The 25,405-nt window shown below is 39.3% G+C and overlaps 1 protein-coding gene across 1 annotated transcript in view; it reads right to left on the bottom strand.

The window, feature by feature from the left end:
• The window catches only part of LOC102931520 (von Willebrand factor D and EGF domain-containing protein), a 159,154-nt gene that overhangs the window by 37,767 nt on the left and 95,982 nt on the right, over positions 1-25,405 (bottom strand). The window contains exons 17-21 of the mRNA XM_043525552.1: positions 20,223-21,140; positions 8,551-8,646; positions 7,683-7,778; positions 6,785-6,880; positions 4,793-4,888 (exon numbers count right to left, since the gene is read on the bottom strand). Of these exons, the coding sequence (XP_043381487.1) occupies positions 4,793-4,888; positions 6,785-6,880; positions 7,683-7,778; positions 8,551-8,646; positions 20,223-21,140 (1,302 nt within the window). The remainder of the gene's footprint in view (positions 1-4,792; positions 4,889-6,784; positions 6,881-7,682; positions 7,779-8,550; positions 8,647-20,222; positions 21,141-25,405) is intronic.

Genomic DNA, 25,405 nt, shown 5'->3' on the forward strand with positions numbered 1-25,405 from the left:
AAACCCCAACTTCAGTGTGATGACTCATGTGATGTTATGGGTTTGCAGAGTTGAGCCCCAATTTTTCTACCAGACTTCGTAGAAGAATTAGAAATGTGCAGAATTTTGGGGTGTCTCTATTTTTTAAAACCTGTCTGTCCAACTAGCTATCTAGATTTGACAAGTGGCAACATGATATACTGCTAAGAGAGATATTAGATTTCGGGTTGCTAATTTGTTTGGAGTTCCCAGCGTAGGGGTGGAAGAATGTTGTGTTGTTCTCACATGAATTTCACTTGCTGATGAGCTCCAGAGGGAGCTGTGTCCAGATTTTTGGTTCAGAAAGGAAAATGTCAGAGGTGAGTTAGAGGGTAGCTTAAAAAGGATAAATGGAAATCTCTCTTTAAAGAAAAAATAAAGGATCAAGCCTTTTATTGGTTTTAATTACGTTAGCATTATTTTTAAAGTAAGCTATCCAAAACATAGGTAATAAATACCTGGAATTCTACAACATTTTCATTACTGTTAATTTCTGTAAGGTGTCAATATGAATAGTGTTTTTAAAGCCCCCAGGAAGAAAGTGAAGTTCCAAGATTGTTTTTACTTGGCACTTTCCTTAAAGGGAAATAGAACAAACCATGAGTTGCTTTTCTTTATTACTGAAGCAGCTGTAAGTGTGTTTGATGTAAAGCCGATCACGAAAGATATTTTATTTAAAGGAACTGCCAGTGTTTGCCTCTTTATACTGAGTAAGACTGATTGTACAGAATGGAATTCTCACCCAGTGAGAATACAAAGTTGCTACAGTTACTGATCCATAACTGTACATTTTGTTGTCAGGTCTGACATTTCCTCACTCTGTTTGTGGGTGTCTGGTTTGCATAATCACTGTGCGGTTGTCAGTAAACACAGGTGCAAATCTCTGTATTCAGCTTTCAGCCAATGAGAACTGTGTGATTTACATAGCTGTTGTCTGCTTAGACAAAGAACAAACATACACTTACAACTTGAATGTCTTTCCTTTTAAAGTAAGGAAAAAAGAAAGAAAAGGTCGGAATGACGGAGGCATGGTACATCCTCTCTGTCTAACAAAATGGTAGCTGTCAGGCAGACTCATTTAGGAATGCAAAGGTGTAGAACACTGGAAGTGAAATAATAAATTAGGTAACTATTCAAGCCATAAATAAACTTGTATTCAATTTGCAAATATGTCCACTCTGATTGGCTGCTATGTTCCCTCTCCTCTCATTCTCCCCTTTTATTGAAAATGTGAAGCTGCCAGCAATAAATAAGGCCACTTCCTTCTCAGTCCTTCACCTGAAATATTGACAAGAAAAGGAAAAATGCCCCAAAGCACCCAAACAGGGTGTGGAGGTGTCCAGAGGGAAAGTGTTGTCAACGCAACACTGTTTGGACTCATTTTCATCTTTGTCTCCAACCTTTCTTCTCTGCAGACCAGCAAGACCCTTGTTAACATCACAAGAATACTGACTTCCCCATCTTCTTTCAGTTATGAAGAGAGAGGGAGAGAGAGTGAGAAAGTGTGTGTGTGTGAGGGGGGAGCTTTACTGAGCACTAGAAAAGGGAAAGGCAGAAGAAAGCGGAAATGAAACAATTTAATTTACATTCCATCTCATTTAATTTGTTTTAGCATCTTTTTGCAGCTTTTTCTTATCTTACATTTACATTTTGACTGTTTAATTTAAAATTTCAGTGGCAATATTTCAGGATTTGGGTAATAATGGTACACTGGGTTAATAAACATCTTAGCTGCCAGCCTTAGAGTTTGTTCATCTGGGAGATGGTGGTTATCTAATCAGCAGAGAACTCCTTCAAGCTGCCATTTAAATAATTTGATTTAGAACCCTACTGTATATTCATCTTGCTGGACACTGACATGTTTCAACTGATACAAATAATATTTCCTCCTAGAATATCCCAGGTAGTTACTCACTACACACAGACTAAGGGTAGGATATCCTTTTCAGACTAGTGTGACACTAGTTTAAATCTAATGGAACTATTCCTGATTTGCACCAGTGTAAGAGAAAGAATAAAGTCCTAGGAATAGATCTACTCTGAGAACTTGGGGGAAAACACTAATAGCCTGGAAGAGTTTAATGTAACTCTGTTAGTTTATATTAAGGCTGTAAGGCATAATTAAAAGGACCTGATAGCTTGACATCCAATGGATGGTTTTCTCTTAAAAATTCTGCTGTCATAATTCCGAATTTTGGTTGAACTGTTTTAGCACCAATCAATGTGTTCTCACACATTCCAAAAGAACTGATGGCATTTAAGCCAGCAAACAGGCAATTCTCTCACCTTGCACAATTGACTTGAAACTGACATGCATGTAGGTCTTGATAGTCTGCAATTGGGAATTGTTATATCGCTAACCCCTCAATTAACTTATTTTCTAGTAACTCATTACAGCCTTTCTATTGCCATATAGTTATTCCTTTCCCTTCATTCTTTGTGTGAGGATATCCACTGGCTCTGTGCAATTACTATAGCAAGTAATAAATCCTGAAAGAAATAAAAAATCCTCACCCAAGGCACAGATGGATTATATCCTCATCTCAGAGGCGCACAGAAAAGCCTGCCAAAGCGTTAGAAAACCCTCCCCACCAAACATTTATCTCCGTGTTTGTAATGTGATCTTTCCCTTTTCTATTCAACCCCCCTCCATATTCTTAGTCCCACCTTCCCATACAGCACCTCCAATTAAATAGCCACTTTGAGTCACTGAAATGACAGATTTCAGAGTAGCAGCCGTGTTAGTCTGTATTTGCAAAAAGAAAAGGAGGACTTGTGGCACCTTAGAGACTAACCAATTTATTTGAGCATAAGCTTTCGTGAGCTACAGCTTATGCTCATGAAAGCTTATGCTCAAATAAATTTGTTAGTCTTTCCCCACTATATTTTCCACTGAATGCATCCGATGAAGCGAGCTGTTGCTCACGAAAGCTTATGCTCAAATAAATTTGTTAGTCTCTAAGGTGCCACAAGTACTCCTTTTCTTTTTGAAATGACAGAAGTTCTCCCAAGCAGATGATTCTTTGTTGGAGGAGGGGGCCAGGAGCTCACTGCTGCCATCCCATATTTGGCTGGAGTCTAAAAGTCCTTTGGTCAGGTGGTTGGGGGCTTACTTCTCCAGATACTCCTCCTGCTTTTGACAGTTAGGACATTCAGTCAGGGAACAGTAACCATACCATGTGTCTTAGGTGACCAGTCAGATGGCTCAAATAGTTGAATACTCGCTACAAAGAATATGTGACCAACCCATAGGTCCATATGTATTTGTAACACCACTTTATTGAACTATTATAAATAACACATTTATAAAATGGTGTGCAGACCTGTCTAAATGGGAAAAAAACCACACCAAATGTGAATCCCATTAGCAATCAGTGACCATTCAGCAGCATGTAGCTATGGAAATAATTCCTTGTACTTATCTCTGTATTCCTCATAGACAATGAATGTCCTTAATTCAATCTCAGAGGTTATTAAACCAAATAAAACAGACAGTTAATTGCTGGTTACTGGAGTGGAATGGAGGAATGGATTTTATTTGGCTAAAACGGGACAAGAATATTTTGGTAGTCACTGAAAATTTTGTTACACTAGTTAGTGGCTAGCCAGGTAGGCAGCAAAACTTTGTACACTTCTTGAAAAGAGCTTAAGTGGAAAGAAACTATTGTGTGGGCTGGTAGCAGCTAGACAACTTAGGAAAAGGCTTCCCTAAAGCTGCAATCATTATCAACTGTTTTTCTGCTGATCTGTCTTGAGCAATGGTAGCGTACTTTAAGCTAGAAACAGCACTTTTCTAATGTACTCTGACCTCAAAAACAAGATGCCGAACATAAGATATCCCCCCACGCCAATCTTCCCTCCAGCTTGTTTCTGCCAGAATAGACTATTCAATTGTATATTTTGCAGCCAGGCAGGAATTGTGCATCACGATTCTCTCAGCTGAAGGGAAGGAAAGCTGCAGTATGGGGACTGAGAGAGCTGTTGTTGCTGGAAGGAATTTTTCACTGGCTTTTTGTCCCTGTGTGTGTGAAAAATAACGTGCTCTGAAAATTTACAAGTTCTTCCTGCCAAAAGCAGTTGTTTTCACAGTTCTCATTTTGCCAATTTCAACCTGGTTAAGGGGAAAAAAATAAGTTTTCGCCTACCTACCTTAAGCTCCTTGGATGACAGATGCTGGAAAGTGCAGTAGAATCAGTAAAAATGCCAAAATAACAAATTACCCCTTAAGAATAAAAGCCTCAAACATGAATAGCTGTGTGGAGTTGAAGAGACATTTGAAAGTGATAGGAGCAAAAGGAAAAGCAAAAAGCATTATTAACCAACTATATTAATTAAGCTAGAAGGAATGGTGTTTTGACATTTTTAGGGATCCCAATCAGCTGCTATGGCTTTAGCTTTAATTTTCTCTTGCAGTAAATTTAATGAAAAATAATTAAGTCATCTCAGAATACTGACTGTACGACGCAATCTAACTGCATTTAAATTTAGAGATAGGACTCCAGCAAAACACTTACTCCTAATGTTTGCTTGACATAATGGTATTTTCATTAACCTATCGGTACTGAATGCAAGCAAAGCTTGGGAAATGGGATGCTCTGTCTTTTGTACATAGGCTACTGATATACGTGCCATGGTATAAAAATCGAAGATTAGAGCATTAATACAAGTTAAATGTTCTATTTAACATGCATGGGAGGGAAATACATCCCTAGACAAAAACACATTTCTGAAGCAGAAGATGTTTGGAAAGAAAAAGGGAAATTATATAGCTTACTTTTCTGACACCTTCTTCCAGCGTAACCCTCAGGACAGGTGCACACATTATTTCTCACACAGTGGCCACCATTCTTACAAGGAGGATGGCAAAGAGCTAACAAAGTGAAAGAGAAGAACTTTAGGTCAATTTAGCCTCATGATTTCAACATTTTTAAAAATTGGATTGAAATCAAACCCTGTAAATGTGCCACTGTCCTTTGAAAAACAAGATAACTCAATGCAAGAGAGTTGTTTAACTCATTCCAATGTTACTCTCCCAGTTAAGAGTGGCAATTCTGTTGGAAATGCAACCTCTGTAATCTCAATGGGAGTGGGGCATTCTCTGGTCACTGGGAACAAAGGTGTCAGGTTCCATTAAAGGTCCTGGCCTCCTTTGATTGGGGGCAGAGAAGGAAGCATCACCTGAGGTGGTAGCTGGAGGAGAGGCTAAGGTAAGCAATTGTCCATGGGTGCAACTGCGGGAGGGTATATGTGCCCTATCCCTTCAGATGGAGTCCTCTTTCATGCCTGGATTAGGGACAACCTCTCTGATAGGGGAGAGGATATATTTTTGGCTCTTGTTAAGGAGGGAATTGTTAGCTATCTGGGAATTTGATTGTGGGTGGCAGGAGGCAACCAAGGTAATTGGTGGCACCTTCTTGTGGCAGGTGTTTGGTGCTTGTTGCATAGGAGGTCTGGTTCCCTGGTAAACCAGAGTTGTAAGTGGATTGAGGGAAGGCATCCCCTAAAGAAACTGGAGAATAGGGTTGGGGCTGTATATGTCTCATACAGTGAGGAGACAACGCCCTTTCCCCAGCTCCTTAACTTTCAAATGAGGGGAGGGTGATTAGGTCAAAGCAAGGGCCTGAGACCAGGTTTGGAGGAGTGGGGCGCTGATAGCAGCCCTCAAATATTTGGAAACAAGTATGGAAGGAATCATGACCTGCACTGTATGAATTACTGCTGGATAGTTCCCAGATGAGTTAAGTTAATAACGCAGCAGCCTAAATAAGCCCTTGAATCTTGTCTTTCTTTCTGTAAGTCTGGGAGAATGTACTGGGTCAGGGGGTGGGGGTGGGGGGGAGAGAAGCTTTGCTGTAGCAGGATGCTACATACCTCCCCTATCCCTGCAAACTAGAACCAAACCACAAGCAGTTCCAATGCTCTCCAGTGTGAATTATTTGGGAAATCAATAGGTGCTAGAACCATAGTAATTTTATGGGTGCTCATCATTTTAACTCCCTAAGGCAGAGGCCATCCTTGAGGAGATGAGATTTTTGACCCTTTTAAGAACTTTAGCGTGCTTGAAAGATGCATTTTTGTGTAACCCTACAGAACTCTATATGTATCATGACAACTAATGGAAGCACACAAGCATATATCTTGGTGCGCTCAGGTCTTTGTCAAAGGAAGGAGATAAGAGAGAAGTTTTAACTATTGATCCACTAATTGCAGCATCAATGGCCTATGATCTCTGCCTATTAGCAAAAGTTGCACTCTGCTGCTGTCTGCAGAAAATGTTTGACTATCTAGCAACTTTCAAAATGGAACAAAGTATTCTTGATGTGCAGAAAAAAGGTTTTTGTTTGTTAAATGTCACAGAAATATTTGTAATTTTTGGTTTGAGATGCACCTTGCTCTAAACCAAACTCACTATAGAGTAAGATGATGATCCCTTTTTTTGAAAAACATAAATACTTGTCAGAGCAGAGCTATATTTTAAAGTTATTAATTAGATGTTAATTTTGTCATGACTTGCTCTAATTAATTTCAGATGAATTGTTTAGTTCTCAGCAATACATAAATATTTAGTCCATCAACTCCTTGAAAAAAAAAACTTCTATGCAGATGTACTATAACAGGAAAATGGCATGGATGGAGTTGACAAAACAAATTCCTGGGTATAATACGTACTGCATAAAGTCAGGTAATCATTTAAATAGACTTTATCACTTACCATGTCCATTAAAGCCTGAATCTACTATCCATGTGATATATTTAACTTTCTTACCAGTTTGGCACTGGGGTCCATAGAAGCCATAAGGACAAGCACAGGTATTTGGACGTACACAGATTCCACCATTTAGGCAAACAGGGCTACAGATAGCTGGATATAAATAGAAATTCAATCAAAATCAATTACTCTCATTCTTTTACTCTCATTTTAAAATATTAGGAGTTGGGTTCTCTTTGCTTCTGCATAAATCTGAAAGATATCCTAGCACATTTCATTTGAACAGAGGTTTTCTCCAATGCTAGCAAAAAATGTCCCATTTGTCTAGCAGGTCTGCTGTGTAGTGTATTGGTTGTCCTAGCAGTGGCTGGATTTCAGTGATGCCTTAGCATAGCTGTAAAGCATTTGGGGATCCTCTGGATATACTTTAATAGTTTATTTCAGATGTCTATCCATGATTTGCACAATTCATTTGCTTTGACTTTTGTATCTTGCCCAAGATTTTTAAAGTTTATACTTTTTCAAAGTATAGTGGCTGTTTAAAATAGCTTTCCCTCTCTATCTCTTTTTTGTCTTTCAGTATGTTACAGTAATAGTTTGTTTCATAAGAATTACATTATCGCAAGTGCTAAGCGTCTAAAGAAATTAAGGGTCACTGGGATATTTCAGATTAAATTAAATGCAGCTGTATAAGGCTGGGAAAATATGAAACTATAGTTTGGATGAGAGGCTACCATGGCTTATGAAACAATCACCTACAAAATCAAAATGTGCATTCTCCATCACTAAAGGCATTTTCTTCTTTTACACTTACATGATCAGTACTAGCTCCTCATTTCTTTTTTTATATTAATTCCTTTAGTAATTCCCAGTATGATCAGCATTTTGGGCAAATCACATGGGTTTCAGATAGAGAAATGAATGCACGAGACACCAATGCTTTCTAAATGTTTACCTGTTTCACAGGAAGGACTGCTCCATCCAGTTTTGCATTTGCACTCATCTGGTGTTACACATTTCCCACCATTATGACAATGTCTATTGCATATCACTGCAAAATAAACAATTGATTTCAAGAGTAAATTTAAACATGAAAAGGATTAGGGTCAGATTCTGCTATCAGTAATACTGATACAAATCCAGCAGCAACTAAGAGTTACTCTGATTTATGCTGGTAAAACTGCGAGCAGAATTTGTCCCTTTGGGTTTTTTTTAATCCTTCATGTTTTTGACAAAGTCTTGCATCTAAAATTCTTAACTTTTATGTATCTCAACTATTCTGCTGCAGAGCTAAAATTATTTTCCTGTCAAGGCAACCTGATATTTAAATCAGATGCAAGGACTGCAGTTATGAAACTATAATATATGTTTTGCGATTCAACTAATATAGAGTGTTTTGAAGGCTGACTTCCGCCCCCCCACCCTGATGTTCTATATGTTGAACCTATTTTGTAACTTGTTTTGCACAATGACATGAATCTTAATGGCTAAGCTTGCCTGTTTGTATTCTCAAAACTTAGTATTACTGTATTCACTCACACAACCTTGCATTTCACAATCGTTACTGTAAATAAAGCTTTTTTGACCATAGGTGCTTTTATGTAACAAATGTGGATACAGATGTGCCTATTTTTACATAACATAAATGTACTTTTGGAAAACATATTCCAAGAAATGGTTTAGCCAGTGCATTAAATATATTTTACTTCAATTTTCTTGCTCTATTCAATCATAATTTTGAGGGAAAATATAGGCTTTTTGTGTTTTATAATTTTCTGCAAGTGCCAAAATGGGGGTGAAAGACTAAATTGACTTATACATACTTGTTTCACATCTAGGACCAACAAATCCATAAGCACAGGAACAGCTATTCTGAGCCACACAGGTTCCTCCATGCTCACAAGGTGGATCACACAACACTATACAAATCACAAGTAGACAAGCAAAGAAAGGAACACAACTTAATGCTACAGAATAGACTGAGCACAGCTCTATGCATTTCTGAGTCCAATACTCACTACTTCTTCATTTCCTACAACAGCATTATTATTTTTAAATATTCCTCTACGAAGTGGCTGCTTACAATACCATTATGTGGGAAAACCCTGGCATCACCTTGATAAGACGGGAGTAACAATGCAAATATGATATAATATTAGTATGGGAGTGACCACTGCCACAGCATATTGATTCCTGTGTTAAGCCTCTGAGCACGCACATTTTGAACTTGATATTTTCAAATGTTTTAGAAGACTTGGTATGAACAGGCTGCTTGTGCAGTTAATATTAAAAAGTCTTTGGTATTTCTTCTTGGCTTGCGAATGCTCAGTAAACATTACATGGCGTCAGAGTTGTACTGAACCAAAGAAGGAGTAATTACTTCCTCCAAGTCCAATGGCTTTGCAAGGAAATGTTGTAGCAAAATGCTATCCATTTAAGCAACAGTTTTTGAATTTTTAATCAGCAATGTGGGGTCTGCAGAGAAAGCAACTAAACCATAGGCAATAAATTTCTCTACAGGATGGATATTGTAGTATACCATGGCTTTCTACCCAAGGAAGAAGAGGAGGAAGCAAATGGCACAAATCATAGATAAACTTGGGAAGTACTGCAACTACAGAAAAACATCATTTGTGCGAGGCAGTGGGTTTTTATTTGAAATGAAGGCTATTATGAGCCAGTTTAAATAGTAAACGTGAGTTTAGGGAACTATGTGATTCAGTAAAATTGAGGCTTATATGTGGAATACAAATGACTAGTCAGAAACAGAATGCTGCAGGAAACTCCTTGAAACTTTGACATGTAGATTCAGGCTCCCAGTGACTCTGTACAAAATAAGCTGCTAGTAAACATGGCACGATTTCAAAGGGAAAAGCTAGAAATGAGAGGAATCCAAAATAGGATTTAAAAAGTTTCCTGAAATCCAAAATTTCGATATGCTAGTGGGGAAGTTCACCCCTGTACAGAGGACCAGCACAAGGCCTATGTACCACTTAGTTTCCACTCACGCATTCTTTAGAATAATGGTCCCCAAACTTTTTCTGTCACACCTCACCTTACTCGTAATGGATCTATCCGCCCACTCCCCACCCAGCCGTAGCTGGGGCCAGGGGCCAGGAGCCAGGACCAAGGCCAGAGCCAGGACCAAGAGCTAAGGCCAGGGCCAGAGCTAAGGCTGTGGCTGGGAGCAAAGCCGCAGACAGAGCCAGATGTTGCAGCTGGGAGTGGGGCCGTGGCCTGAGGCTGTGTCTGGGACCAGGGCTGGGGCCAGAGGGAAGTTGGGGGCAGAGCGGGGCTGGGTAGTGCTTCCCCCCCACCCTCTGTGGGGGCTGGCCTGCCCTCCTCCCCCACCTAAATGTTTCTCTGTGCCCCCTTAGGGGGGCTGCCCCACAGTTTGGGGACCCACTGCTTTTGAGGGATGAATTTAATCCAAGAGGAAATATGCCACACAATTAAAAATGAATGTAGCCACATGCTTGGCAAACAGCAAGGCATTGGTTTAGATCATTCTGTAAGTACACAGAGTACAAAAGAAACAGCAGCTTGGTCCACAAATCTAAACATGAATGGCAGAGTTGTATCTGTTAAAATGGATATGAAGATAATGCAATGTTATTCCAATGTTATATAATATATAACTACCTAAATCTAAAACAAAGCTTCTTCCACATTCAGAGAATAAAGGACTACTAGCAGGGAAAGTAACTATTACAACTTGTTCTTAAAACCAGTAACACTTGATAATACCTTTTCAAAAGATAAATGGATATCTGCCACTTATGCTGGGTCTGAAAAATTGTGCCACCAAGTTATTTTAAAAATGTTGGGTGTACACTCCACACAGTTCCATAAAAAGTAGACCGAAACATACTGAGAGACATTTGAGATGATTTCCTAGACCTGAGATACCTGGATAGAGAATAGCACATGAAGACCAACAAATCATTTACTGCTGTGATCTAGCTCAGTGGTTCTCAAACTAGGGCCACCGCTTGTCCAGGGAAAGCCCCTGGCGGGCCAGGCTGGTTTGTTTACCTGCCGCGTCCGCAGGTTCGGCCGATCATGGCTCCCACTGGCCGTGGTTCGCCGCTTCAAGCCAATGGGGGTTGCGGGAAGCGGCGCGGGCTGAGGGATGTGCTGGCCGCCCTTTCTGCAGCCCCCATTGGCCTGGAGCAGTGAACCGCGGCCATTGGGAGCCGCGATCGGTCGAACCTGCGGATGCAGCAGGTAAACAAACCAGCCCAGCCCACCAGGGGCTTTGCCTGAACAAGCGGTGGCCCTAGTTTCTGATCTAGATGACAAGTAAAAATATATAACATGAAATAAAGTGAACTAGGTATTGAAAAGGTACACACACTCACCCTGTGCATTTGGAAGGCTAAATAAAGTATAGATGGATCCACAAGTTGCAGGGAGTCACATGATTTACATAAAGCCATAATGTGAACATTATCCTCTCAAAACTTTTTAAGTTGCAACGAAGTGCTTGGAAGCAAAAAATATTCTGTGTCAGATGCAGGATGTGTATTTTGGTAATGAAAGTTAGAGAAGGCATACTCTAAGGAAGTGACTTTTAATAAACCACTTTGACACTAACAATTTAAATGAATGCCATTTGGTATTAGTTCTGCTCCTGAGGTATTTCAATGTATATCTTTGATGTTGAAGTTGTACTGGATGATTATTTAATTTGGTCTAAAGTCCTTAAACACAATGAAAGACGTAGACAAATTATGCATTTAGTGTGTGAAATACATAAATCTTGGTGCATTTTTTGTTTACTGTATCTGTACTGGAAAAATGTTGAACAAAGATAGATTAATTGCTGACCCAGATAAAATAAAAGCACTTCTTGAAACACCAATTCCTAAACATAAAGAAATCTACAGAGGCTCATGGGTGTGATAAACTGGGGAAAATTTAATTCCAAATTTCTAAGATCAATAGATCTTTAGAGAACTGCTGAAAAATGATAATGTCTTAGATTTATAGCACAGATACAAAAAGGCATATCAATAAGCAAATACTTAGCATCAGTTTTAACATAATGAAGCCAGTTCCACTGCCAGTACATGGATTTTATGAAGAACTAGGTGTATGGTCAAGTACCAATATATTAAACAACAAATGTGTCCTTGTTCCATTTGCAAATGGTACATGGACTGTCCTGATTTCTGCACGTATATTTATCAATTGTAACTATTCACTAAATAACTAGATAATTTTTTCAGTTTAGGATTGTGATTGGTCATCTAAATCATAGTCTTGTTTTTGCTGCCTGAATGGATTACTGGAACTTTTAAAATAGGAGATAAGGAATGGCAGTTAACAAACAATGAATAGCTAATTCTCTTTATAGTGCATGTCATGATAGTTATAAACCAGACTTCTGTAAAGGAAAATAAAGTGTCTCTACTCTATTAGAATTCTTTTGAGCATGTTACAAAAAAGAATTGATAAAGAAGAAGTGGTTGACATAATTTATTTGGACTTTCAAAAACCTTTAACAAGTCTCTCAACAGGCTATTTAGGAAATTGTTTATATTTATGGAGTGCATTTTTGTTTATTTGCATAGCTACAGTAAGTCAAAGATATAGGATTTACATTTTGCTCAGATGAATTAGTTATATAGTTGGAAATGGCAACCTTAATATTTACATTTCCTGATTTCTTTTGATTTTTAACTATGCAGTCTTCAATACTGCATTAATATAGTTTTATGAATTTGAAATCCGTAAGACTGGAGAGCTTAGCTGATTTGCTTTGGGGACATATTATGCATGTAAACTGTGACATGAAGCTAAATTCAGTGATGATGTAAGAGGGGCCAACTCCATTGGTGTCAACATTTGCAGTTCCAGTCCTGACTGAAATCAGGAAGTGCGGAGGTGCATGAAAAGGGGTCTGGGGTGGGTGCGTGGGAGGAGGCAGCGGGGGAGAGTCAAACTTTTCTCAAACATCTGAAGAGGTGTATGTAGCTTTAGTTTAAGTTTAGCAAATAAATCTTTCCCATACTTTATCTGAACTAATACATTCACCTATGATAGTTACTGGAGTAACTCATGGTGTCTCATACTGCAGGATTTTCATGATTCTAGAGTAATTTGTTCTACTGAATGTAACTATACTTGGTGGAAGCAGACGAGGGAAATAATGGATATTTATAAAGAAAAGATATTTGGCATCGATCCTAAATTATGTTATGTAACTACAGCAACCCATATCTCTGGACTGTAACAACCTGATCCAAAGCTTATGGAAGTCAATGGCAGTCTTATAGCTTGGAAACTAGGAGCCCTTGCATTAGTCAATCTATTGTCTGCATGTGTGTTTGAAAGACTGCAACACAGGGACAGCATTTACATACAAGATTTTCTTTATTAATCAGGAATGAACAGTGTTCTAACACTATGCACTTTTCTGGACACACAGGTGTCTAAAGACAGGCAGCAATGCACCATGATTTTAAAGTACATGACCATATGCTTTATTTCATAAAACTTGTGTGACCAAGTACTATGCCAGGCAATTTAAACTAAGTGACATTCAGATGTATTATTTCTTCTTTCACTGTGTATTTTGCATGCAAGACATCAAGTAATTATGTCCACTTCAGTGGACTTCCTTCCTCCTGCCCTTTCCACATTTTAAGATGTATTTGAACTGTGGAAAAAACATGCTGTTTGTGACGTCAAAACATTTTACACTTATTGTGACATTTGAATATTAAATATAGGGTAAAGAAATTCTGCTGCTGGAGAGAAGCAGAAGGTGAAAACAGTACATTAGCTGCAGAGAGAGAGAGAGAGAGAGAGAGCATGCGCTATCACATAGTATAAGAAATGCATCTACTGGGCCATTCCCTCAGGAATAGAAATACACTGTGTGTTTTAAATTCTTTTCTAAAACATATTTCCTCTATATTATGACACACAATTTTCCACAAATATTTTATAAATTGTACAAAAGTATTACAGTGATTTTTTTGTTTAAAACCTTTTTGGATGGCATAAAATTTCAATAAGGAGAGAACGATTGTGACAAATAGTCAATCTTTCTATCAAATTTATATAATATTTATAATTTAAAACCCAAAGATGAGAAGTTGAGATGTTGTTAGTGTTTTCTATGAACATCAGATTTTTTTTAAGAAGAAAAAATCTGCCACAACCCTCACCTCTGAAAGTACTTTCATTGTGTTTAATTTTTATTTTAAAATACGATCATATCATTTTTACAGGTCTCGCCACTATCCCCTTTGGAATACCTGCAAATAACAGGGGCTGTACACATTTTGAGACAGTTCTACAAATCGCTGAAATGATATAGACTTCTTACTTGAAATCTAGGTAATGGATATGCAGCCTGTACATACTATGACTTGAGGTCCTGCATACTTTCCAGTAAATCAAGGCTTCATGTTTGATTTCACTTATGTGCTATTCTGTTTCAGCATTTGAGAGAACTAAGCAACATCAGAACAGATATCACTAGAAACTGTTACTGTAACAATTGTAAAATTATTTATCTTCCAACACAGATGAATAGAACAAGCCTCCAATAGGTAGAGATAAGGTTTGAATATGTACAGGGGAAAAATGGGTTATCTGGCCAGCATCCAACACCACAATTTTCCATTTGAATAAAAATGGATTGAAGCTTTTATTTGAATTTAGGGCACATAGAGAAAGAAGATACAGTAAAGGTGTATAACAAAAATGTATAAGTGACAAGGATAGACTTTTAGATTGGCAGTCTGTTTGCCATGGTAGAGCACAATACAGTTCCCATGACAGTAAATGGAAAGAATCCCACTGACTTCAATGTGTGTTGAATCAAACTCAGTGTTCCTAGTACAGTATGTTTGTGTTTGGTCAGGATAAAATGCATTTAAGAAGAGTATTTTATTAATTTCTGTTTGTAAAAAGTATTTATCAGCATCTAGCACATTTTATCAAATAAGCAACAATAAAAGCATTAATCTTAAAAAAAAAAAGATAGCTTCATTAAGACAAAGTATCATAGTGAGCTAATACACATCTTGGATTGGGCCCCAGACAACAGATAGAAAGGACTGAGGTCCACCAATGCTCAAGACCTCCTACACACAATCACAGGGAATGGAATACTTGGGGAGGGGAGAGTATTCAGCTAATCATACTGCTGATCCCCATGAGAAGGCTGAAACCCCCATTGGCATATAGTCCTTTCTAATATACCCTGGAAAAATATTCTTTTCTGTCCCAGATTCAAATACCATCTCAACCACTGTATGTGTGTGCAAGAATCACCTTGAGTAAATATTTCATCCTTTTCATACCCCAAACTATGGTTGGTGGCTAGAGGCCAGACTTACAAAAGTCCGTGAGAATTATGCACCTAATTCACCTAGATGTTTTTGTAAATCCCACAAAATCCTGCATTTTTAGGTGCACAAGTACCTTTGTAAAACTGGCCCTAAGCAACCTTTTTTCCCCTTTAGTCACATCTATGTGGAAAGTAGAAGACTCAGCTGAAGAAGATATAGATTATACAATGACATCTAAGTCACTTTTTACCTATAGAGCAGTTGTAGCCAGTGTATCCAATCTTACAGGGGCATGTGTTGGGAGCTGTACATGCCATATTCCTTCCACGTGGATTTTGACGAACAGCTAATAAAGTAACTAAATAAAAGTTACAGGAACCAATAAAACATGATCACCAAGTTAGATAGTAATGGACAGATTCTACTCTTGGTTACCTGTGTACTTTTCAGCACAAAATTGAGCCAAAGAGTGTATCTAGTGTAAACTGTTAAACTTTCAGAGTGACACATGCCCCTCTGCAGAAGGCTGGCAAAAAGTATGTGCACAACCAAGCAAAACAATGTCTAGGCTATGTGCTGGCCTTTTGCAGAGGGCTGTATTTCATAAATGTATCAGGACAATTAAAAGAGCTATTAGATTTCAATGGTATGGCAGCTCTGATCACTGTTCCTAAAATAATCTCCCATCATAGCAAATAGGAAAGTAATAAGAATGACTTTCAGGTTGGGAAATAAATAGAAAATAGACTTTTATTTCATGACTAAAAATGCAGACAATGCAGTAACAGTTCTAGTTAGGCTGTATTTCTGGATTTTTGTGCAGAATGGCATGTCAGACTAATGTCAAGAAAAAAAATTATTTGAATTTTTGCCCAATTTAATCAGTTGTGACTATCTGCCATCAGAATTCCATTTCCAGTGGCTTTTCCTTTCCCATTAAAACAAATTATAATTATTATTAATTTGGTAACGACAAAGCTGTGAGTTTTCCCCCTTGACAAGTGGCCATCCTTAATGGTGACTATTAGTGCACTGGTTCTAGTTACTCCCCTGACCCAGGTATATTGTAAGACCAGCATAGTCTGCACAACTCTAGAGACATCGTGTGTTCAGGAGAATATCTATTCCACATAGGTTTTATTTTCTACAGGAAACTTTTGTTCCCATTTAAAAAGGGATTAGAACGAAAAAATCCTTCAAACTGCTCCTAAGGCAATATAGTTTCAGGAAATAGCCTGCATTCCACAGAGATCAACTTCCTACCTGTCTCTACTGCAAGGATTGTTATCTGTCAGTACCTCTACCTTGAACATGCGTGGGGGTGGAGAATAAAGAGTTGAGCCATGCATTTGGCTTGAATTCTAGGTTGTTCTTGATTCTAAAGTTTTACGTCTGCCAATAACAAGCACAACAAAATACCAGAACAGAATGTTCTGTTGACCTCATTTCCAATGTTGAAATGATCCACCTGGGATAGAAAATTACAGTACAAGCTCCATCCCCAGGTACCCTAAAGAATCCTATATAACGTAAACAGCTACTCCTAGTCACTTACTACTGTCTGTACACACCCTGTTAAATAAACCTAACCCCAGGGGAGGAACAGCATTTCCTTCAATATTTTAGTAGTTAAAATGCCTGTAAAGTTACAGGCTTACATCACTTTACTACACTGGGAAATGGAATCAAGAACATAAATAACATATTTCATTATGATTTAAAAATCATCACAGTGAACATTTCAGAGCACCAGTTTGTAAGGATATGTGGAACGTTAAAGTTAAAATGTACTGGACAAAACATGCAAAAATATATTCTGAACAAGAATCCTGTTTTGGCTAGGTATGGCTTAGATTAATTAATTTCATCTGTTGTTTCTCTGATTCTATAGATGTGGTTTAAAAAGAGGTACTGAAAAATAACAGCTCTGTAAACATTGTAGAATGTCTTTAACACACTTGGTCAGTGATGAGCAGTGTGCCACAAGCCTGCTGAATGTGTACCACTATCATTTATTGGCAATTTGGTACTTGTCCTTTAAGGGTATGTCTACACAGCAAAGGAAAACTCACGGCTGGCCTGTGCCCACCAGCCTGAGCTGAACTTGCAGGGCTCAGGCTGTGATGCTGTTTCATTGCTGTGTTGACTTCCGGGCTTGGACTGGAGCCCGAGCTCCACAGGGTCCTAGAGCCCGGGCTTCAGCTTGAGCCTGGAAGTCTACATGGCGATGAAACAGCCCTGCAGCCCGAGTTGGCTGGCGTGGGCCAGCCGTGGGTTTTGCTTTGCTGTGTGGACACATCCTCTAAGGGCACTTGATGCTGATCCTGATTCTTTTTTAAGTTTCCCTCCCTCACTTCACAACGTAGGTTGGTCTGTTAGCACAAGCAAACACACTCATTTGTGTACACGTGCACAAACCTCAATAGGCCCCTGGCCCTCCTGTTTCCTTTCTGTAACTCTGCAGTTGACTGTAGCGCTCTCCTTCTCAACCCTTCAAGAGGTTCTTTCTCCATGATGTGCTATAGGTCCCCTCTATCTCATTTTAACACTGACCTACTAAAAAATAACAATGTGAGTGCCTTCCACTCAGAAAGGACGAAGCCCTTTACAAACTGAGCATTTAGGAATAAAAAAAAGGGTGGTGCAGTAGTGAAAGAGATGGGGAAGGACCCTCCTCTCAGCTCACCTGCAGAGGGCTGAGCTGGTGCCAGAGAGTGCAGGAGAGTTGGGGGTGGGGACTCTCGCTCTGCCTGCAGAGCTGGTGGTACCAGAAAGAGCAGGGTGAAGGCAAGACGATAGTCCTGCTCCCACTTGCACTGTCAGGGAGCTGCTGAAGGGAGTGTTCTCCATCAGAGCTGCAGCACTTTTGGAAAATCTGGCAACTTCATTTAGGTACCTAAATCTGAGCTAAGATCATTGAAAAATCTGCCTGGCACATTCAAAAGTAGGAGAGTTATTTGGAGGGAAGAGTCTCTTAATGAAGGATCTCAAAGGAGGAGGGAGCCACAACTATGTTTAGAGTCAGAGAAGAAAAGTCTTTGTCCTAAATGAGGAAAGAAAATAAAAAAAAAACCCAAAAGTTTGGTTTGGTTCAGGAGAAATATTAAACTCTGGGCTGATTCTTATTTGCCCCAAACCAGTTCCCCTAGGCCTAATTTTGAGCACTCATTAAAAAAAAAAAGTCTGGATTCTGTCACACAAAATAAACATCACTTAGTGCAGTATATGTTATCTTGGAATATTTTCAGCCATTACTATTAAGCACAAGTCATATTTCTTAAGCACCACAGGTATCAAACCTTGCTACAGATGGGCTGCTTCCTTTATCTAGACAAATTCCATTATGAAATAAGATGGTGGCAGCTCTCAGCAGACGGTTTGAGGCTGTCAGCAGTTTCACTCATTGTTAGATCACAATACCAGAGATGCTGCATCCAAGCGTAAAGATTTCAAAAAGCTTGGACTCATTCGCGCTTTGATCATCTGCTCGGTTTTGTTGTCTGTTCTTAAAGGGTACTATTGTTTCAGGGGAAATCAGTACCGTCCTGGCTAGACTGTCAGGCGTTTTAGCAGAGATGATGGCAGTCCTTAATGCAAGGAATTTTCATCATCTTTCCACCCCCTGTCAGGATGAGTCTGCTGCTTTTGACATGGAAAGAAACATCAACAGATGGGGGGTACAATAGATGTTCCTCAGGCAGATCCAGCAATGGAGGCATTTTTGGTCCTGTTCCAGGCAGGTGCACAGTGAAACTTTTGATGGAGCAGACTCACAGAAGACACAGACTTGTTATTTTGTCAGGTGACATGGTTAGCAGCAAGAGAAAAATAAAGGATGTTTTGTGTATTGTATCAAACTCAGACAGAGAATAATGTTGGTAATAAAGGATTTCATCTTAAGGACTCTATAGAGGGATTTTCAGTAAGTCTAGTGATCCAAGGTGAAGGGAGGGAGCTAAGGAATGGCAGCTAAGATATATTTTTGAAGAAAAATAACCATCTGCTTGCTAACCATGCTTATATACAAAGAAGATGTGTGTGTCTCTGTAAGGCCAGAATTTGGGAACCAGCCATTCTGCACTAAGTATGGCTCTGGGAGTGCCATGGTCCTGAGGCTTCTGGGTATCTCTCCTGTCCCTGGGGCAAGATAGGGCAGCCTCAGGACTGCACTGCCTTATGCCTATGTACCCTTCCTGGGCCACTTCAGCTGGAGGTTATTGTGCCCCGATGTGGCCCCCTTTCCTGGGTAGATTCCAATATGCCTCCCCCAGTGCTGGGAACAGTTTGCTGCATGGCACAGAGTTGGCTACACCTGCTGTACCCCACCTGGGGATTTCACCATATTGTGGGAAGCCCGAGGAAGCCAGTAAAGCCAGCTTGAATGCTGCTGTGCACTCCCAGAACAGTGAAAAACAAACTTAGTGGGGGGCAGAATCTGGCGCATTGTTTGTGTGTGCATAACATGAGAATGTGTGTGTAAAAGGGAATTAAACAGACAACGCAAACATTTTTGCCTATTAATCTTAGCAATGCAAGGCTAGTTACTGTATCGGCTTTTCTAAGGGATTTCAACAGAGGATTTAATGATAGGTAAGCGAATTCACTCCTTTTAAACAGTATATAATACCATTGTTTCTCTAAGGTTCTTTAAGATGTCTAATAAATGAGTCAATAGATTATGAATACACTTCTAGAACTATGCATGTCAGGTGATAAGGTCTATTCAGAATACTAGTGATGGGATTTAAAATTGCTTTCCAAAGTAGCAGAAACTTTGTTGTTTAGCAAAACCTAAATTGTCCATGGCATATGAAGTTTGTGTAGACTTCTGGAGCCTAATTCAGATGTTTCTTACACCAATCTTGCATGATTGTAATTCCATTGACTTCAAAAGCATGACTCCTGCCTTGTCATGGTAAGTGCAATCAAAATCAGGTGCGCTGTTTCTATTGATTACACATTGGCAAAATAAAAATACCATTAAATTTAGGGAAAAAAGCTGTTTGTTCTGAGCTATAAAACAAGTTTGTTCATTATTTTAAAAGAAAACCAGGCTTTTGAAAAAATTGAAAAAAATTGTGATCCCAACTGACAAACCCTGCATACTTATAATAAAAAAATCATTTTGCACAATGATTAGCATTGAAAATATTGAAGGGTATTCAGCAATTTCTTTTTTCTCTTACCTTGACATGTCATTCCATCACCATTGTATCCAGAGGGACAATGGCCACATTTAAATCCTCCATCTTTGGCTGGCTCACACTGCACTCTGTTAAAACACGGCATATTAGCACATGTGATTTTCTTGTTTGGATGCAGCACCCTGTTAATAGTTTTTGATAGCGCCAAATGATCCACTCTTGAGGCACTTGACTTTCTGATTGCAGTTCTCTGTTCTGGAATCCTTGCTTGAGCAAAAGTTCTGGGAAGTACTGGGAAGTTAGCACTTTGGGGAGCCATACCCGAAAAAGGAGCTCTCAGATGGAATGAGGAGGTTAGTGGTGCTGTCAAAGCAGATGTCTTTGGTTGCTCTGTTCTAAAAGCATGGGCTGGTTTAGTCTTTGTAGTTGCAATCCTACTGGACCATTTTCCAGGGGAAAAGTCAAATATTGGCTGGATCCGTCGAACAGCATGTGGCCTTGTAACTAATAAACTTGTGTTCTTCCCATGATAGGGAGAAATAGTCCCAGCTGCATGCGATCTAACATTTAGCTTATAATCGGAGGGGATCTGGGTTGTCATTCTGACAGTTGCTGCTTTGGGGCTAGGTTCTTGGAGCAGAAGTAGATCATGTGTAGAATTTTTTATTTTTACTTTATTATGGGAAGATGCTCTTTGAAGTAGTGAGGAATCTGGATCAGTATTCCTTGTATCTGATGCCTGAGGCTGGGAAACCCTCCTTTTCAAAGTAAGTGATTGAATATCAGTGACTGTTGGGTTTCTTGTCATAAGGTAAGCGTGTTCTAGTCTTGGGATTTGAGCCTGGGAAAGTTTAGAATCAGTATTTCTTGACTTTATGACAACTTTTTCTTGGTAGGAGCCTTTAGTGTCTATATTACCTCTCTCAGCAGTATCTGTACGACTGTAGGAAGATCTTGACACTAGAGTTAAAGGAAGATATGTATTAGTAAATCTACTGGTCTAAATCCACAAAAGGAACAATGACGCATCATCTTAATAAATAACAGGGTATCATCAACATGGAAGAATGAAATCCACTATACAGAGGAAGAGACATTATAATAAGTCCCGAATAACTGAGTCTATTATTGTTTGTTGTTTGGATTGCGGTATCACCCAGGAGCCCAGTTGTGAATCAGGGCCTCACGGTGCTGGGCACTGTACAAACACTTAGTAAAAAGACTCTGCTCTGAAGAGTATACAGTCTAAGTGTAAAATGAGAGACAACAGATGGACACAGAGAGGTGGAGCAGCAGGAAATGATGAGACAGTATAGTTAGCATGATGGGCAGTGCTTTTGACACACTAGCACTATCAAGTTTTTGTAGGCATCCTGGCAAAGGAGGGTTTTTTAAGGAGGGATTCAAAAGAGGACAATATGGTAGCTTTAGGGATGTTTATGGGGAGCTCCTTCCAAGAAGGAGCAGCATGGGAGAAAGCACAAAGGTGCTTGTTTGAAAATATAACAAGTGGATGATAAAGACTGGCACCATTGGCAGAGTGGGAGTTGGGATAGACCTTTCAGTAGTTGTATGAGATGATAGATGAGGAGGAGATGGGCTGTGAAAGGTGTTGAAAGTGAAGACAAGTAGTTTGAATCAATTCTTTCAGAAATATTAATTGCCATATGCTGTGTCTAATGAATGAAGAAGCTATTTTTAACAAGTTCTGGCATGCTCACTCCATGGCACAGGGCTCATTTCAGCCTGTGGGACTGTGCCCTAGGCATACAATCCTTGCATAATTACTCAACACTTTTTATATAGATGTTTAAGGACTACATAAATAGCAATAAACTTTACAACGCTCCTTCTGAGGTTGGTGGTATTACCAGAGCTGACCAATGAAAAAACGGAAGTACAGAGATTAAGTGGCTTGACAACAGTGAAAGAGAGTTAGAATCAGAGCAAGGACTAGAACACAGGAGTTCCTGGCTCCCAAAGCAGAGTTCATTGAACTAGTAAACCATATCCTTGTCTCAGCTGATGATGATGTGTTTTTTTCTCTCCTGGAACACAATGGGGCATTGCACCAGAGTTGGACGCTGCTAGTGATTCAAGCAACAGACAACAGCAGTAAATAAATATAAGTATTGTACTGCACAATACAAGATTGACAAATGATCAGAAGAGTGTAGAAAAACGGGCAGAGAGAGGAAATGAGAGAAGAAGAATTCAGAGATAACAGAGAAAAAGAGAAAATAGGAGAAGTAAAGGGATTTTTAAAAATGAATGAGAGACAGAAAGATGAAAGAAATATCCCCAGAGATAATTACCAGTCACAGACAAGAAGTACTGCTTCTAGAAAATCCAATTCAGGGATCAAGAAGCGACAGGAGTGACAGTGGAGGCCTGAATCGCCACTTTGACAAATTTCTGAAATGAACACTAATAATAGCTTTGAGCTCCAGCCATCACAGTGGAATCAAATCGGTTTTATCCTAAATGAATGTTAGTAACTACCAAAGGGATCAGCCTGGCAAACTAGAAATGGATATCTTCCATTTGCCTCCTGATCAGGTACAATAGATGCAGTGTAATCTTCCAACTAAGACCTGGCTAATGTGCTCCAAGCTGCACATCTGGGAGGAAGGAAGCCCCCCCTCTAGGTCTGAGTGTTTCTATGACCATTCAGCCTTTGGCCTCTCTGGTCAGAATGCCAACAAAGGTGGCAATTGAGCTAAACCGTGGTCGTAATATTGGGGGGTGAACATCTGCTCACTATGGTAGTTACTGAATTAAGATCTCTGATAGCCGTTTTCCATAGGCCACCATAAAGCTATAAAATATTTATTTTGAATTGAATTTTGGACTCAATTCAAATGCGACTGAAAGGTGACAGTCTCAGTATCCCATTATCCATCCCCAGCACTGCAGCAAGTTTTCACTAATATGGTCCAGTGCAAGCTAATTAAGACGAGATCATGATAGAACTTTTCTGGCAGAGCCAGTAATTTTTATTGGGCAATTTTTCTAGTATCTAAATAGACAACAAAGAAGCATTCTAAGAGATTGCAGACTCAGTTGTCTGTAGTCAGCAGCTTTCTTCAATCCGGTGTACTTCAATTTATTTTCCATACAGTCGATCAATATCTTATAATGTATAACCTATTTTCAATGTAGAGTGTGATTGGATGAATCTAGTTTTCTCTGTGATGCCAGTGTATGATTACATATTGGCATGGATGAAAATAACACCAAAATGACAGGCCAAAATACTCAAAGTTATATTATGGTACAAAAATACACTTTTACTCACCGCCAGCCTTTCCACCTACATTAACTAGGAGATATGCAGTGGTGAAATGATTGAGTTTATTTTTTTTATAGGCACAGATAAGAGAACGAGGGCTGATACACCACTACACTGTTCCAGTTTTATGCTGCTGTTAACTCCATTAATTTCAAACTGGAGTAACATAGTGGTGAATCAAGCTCTGAGATTATCGATTTTTATTCTTCTTCTCTATCTGGTGAAGATTGGGATCTGAATGGCCGGGTCCAGATCTCAAAGACTGAACATTTAACCCCCACCCCACTCTCAACATGCTACTTTTGAACTATGCCACCTGGGGATTCCCCTCTGTGGGATTTTCTCTACACTGGAAGTCCCCAGACACTCAGTTAAGACAGCTTTCCAGCTACTTTGTACTGGAGCAGCATGTAAGAGCCAGAGAGGACCCACAACATTGACCTAAAGTCAACCTGACCCACAACATTTGACCTAAAGTCCATCGTGACAGTGCTGAGAAGACACAGCAAATTCTGATTTTCTTTCTGATGTGAACTGCAGTTTCCAGCCAAATATTGCACAGCTGTAGTCAAAAAGAAGAAAATCATGCCCATTCTCAAAGTAATAAAGGGTCTGTATGAGCCTGTGAACACAATTGGTCTCAGATACAAGAAAATGGATCAGAGACACCCCAATGCTGCCAAATTCCAGGAAAAGAAACAGACACTGAAAACCAGAAGAAAACAAGTCTAATGCATTTGTCGTCTTCTGAGTTTCTTGTCTGTCTTCTGTGCCTTGGCAGGCTTTCAAAAGCATGCCAAGTCCAAGGCCAGATTAAGGCCAAATGGGGCCATAGACACATCAAAACATAGGCGTCCGGTGTAGAACCTGCCCCCTCATCCCCCAAAACATCAGCAGCATGGGTCTCCCTTCCCTCATGTCCCCCTAAGGCAGGCAGCAGTGGATCCTTCTCCCATATAAATAAGCCCTTCGTTTTCAGTTTAAACCGATTTTTACCAAAAATTCCCGAGTTTTACAAAAAGTATTATTCATTTTTTTTCCTGATTTTTCACTCTACTTTTGTGTCATTCAAATAGATAAAAATAACTTGTTTTATTAGGAAAATACAATACATTGCATGAGATATATGTATTATGATAATGCGTTAGTCTGTCTTTCTCTATGCAAAGCTGCCTGTTGAAGTAAGGCTATGTATAAATCTATGTATAAAGTCTAGAAGATACACACAATGAACAAACAGGCACACATGCAAGCTCTGAAGTGCGTGCATCTGAACATACTGAGGAATCTCATGCCCACTGGGTATATATTTCAATCTGTTAGGAGATAACGGTTTAAAGATCTGACACACTAAAACTGGAAGAAAATGAAAATCTGTTTCAGAACACAAGGAGGTATTCAAAAGTTTTAAAAAAACAAAAACAGGAGAAAAGGATGAAGTTGAATGTATGTGCTGCAAATGGTGTGGCCCAATTATTAAATGTAAATACTTATAGGCTAATAGTTTTAAGTCTAGAACAGTAAACTGTTTATTCAAATGAAGAATTTTATTTGGGGATTAGAGTTATACTGTCAAACTCAGAGGTGGCATTAAGATTTGAGTTCTTTTTTAGTTCTGCAGCAAACTACATTGATGATTGAAATTCAAAGCATTAATCAACTGAATACTTTTTTCCCCTGGCTTTCCGTCCACCACAATATACCCCAATATTTACCCAGAAAAATTATTGTTTTTTGAACTGATTTTCACCTGTTTTTGTTGTGGTGGTAATAAACACCGATAAATTCCTGAGAAAAATAAAATCAAATCTGAAAACGAAGGGCCCTACATATAAAGAGGCAGGGTTGGCAGCAGGCCCCACAACATAGCAGCTGGAGTGTGCCTGCTTGACAGGTGGGTGGGTGGACCTGGCGCACTGCACTCTTCCCCTCC

The sequence above is a fragment of the Chelonia mydas genome, chromosome 11, assembly GCF_015237465.2.
Source record: "Chelonia mydas isolate rCheMyd1 chromosome 11, rCheMyd1.pri.v2, whole genome shotgun sequence".
In the NCBI taxonomy this organism is placed as follows: domain Eukaryota; kingdom Metazoa; phylum Chordata; order Testudines; family Cheloniidae; genus Chelonia; species Chelonia mydas.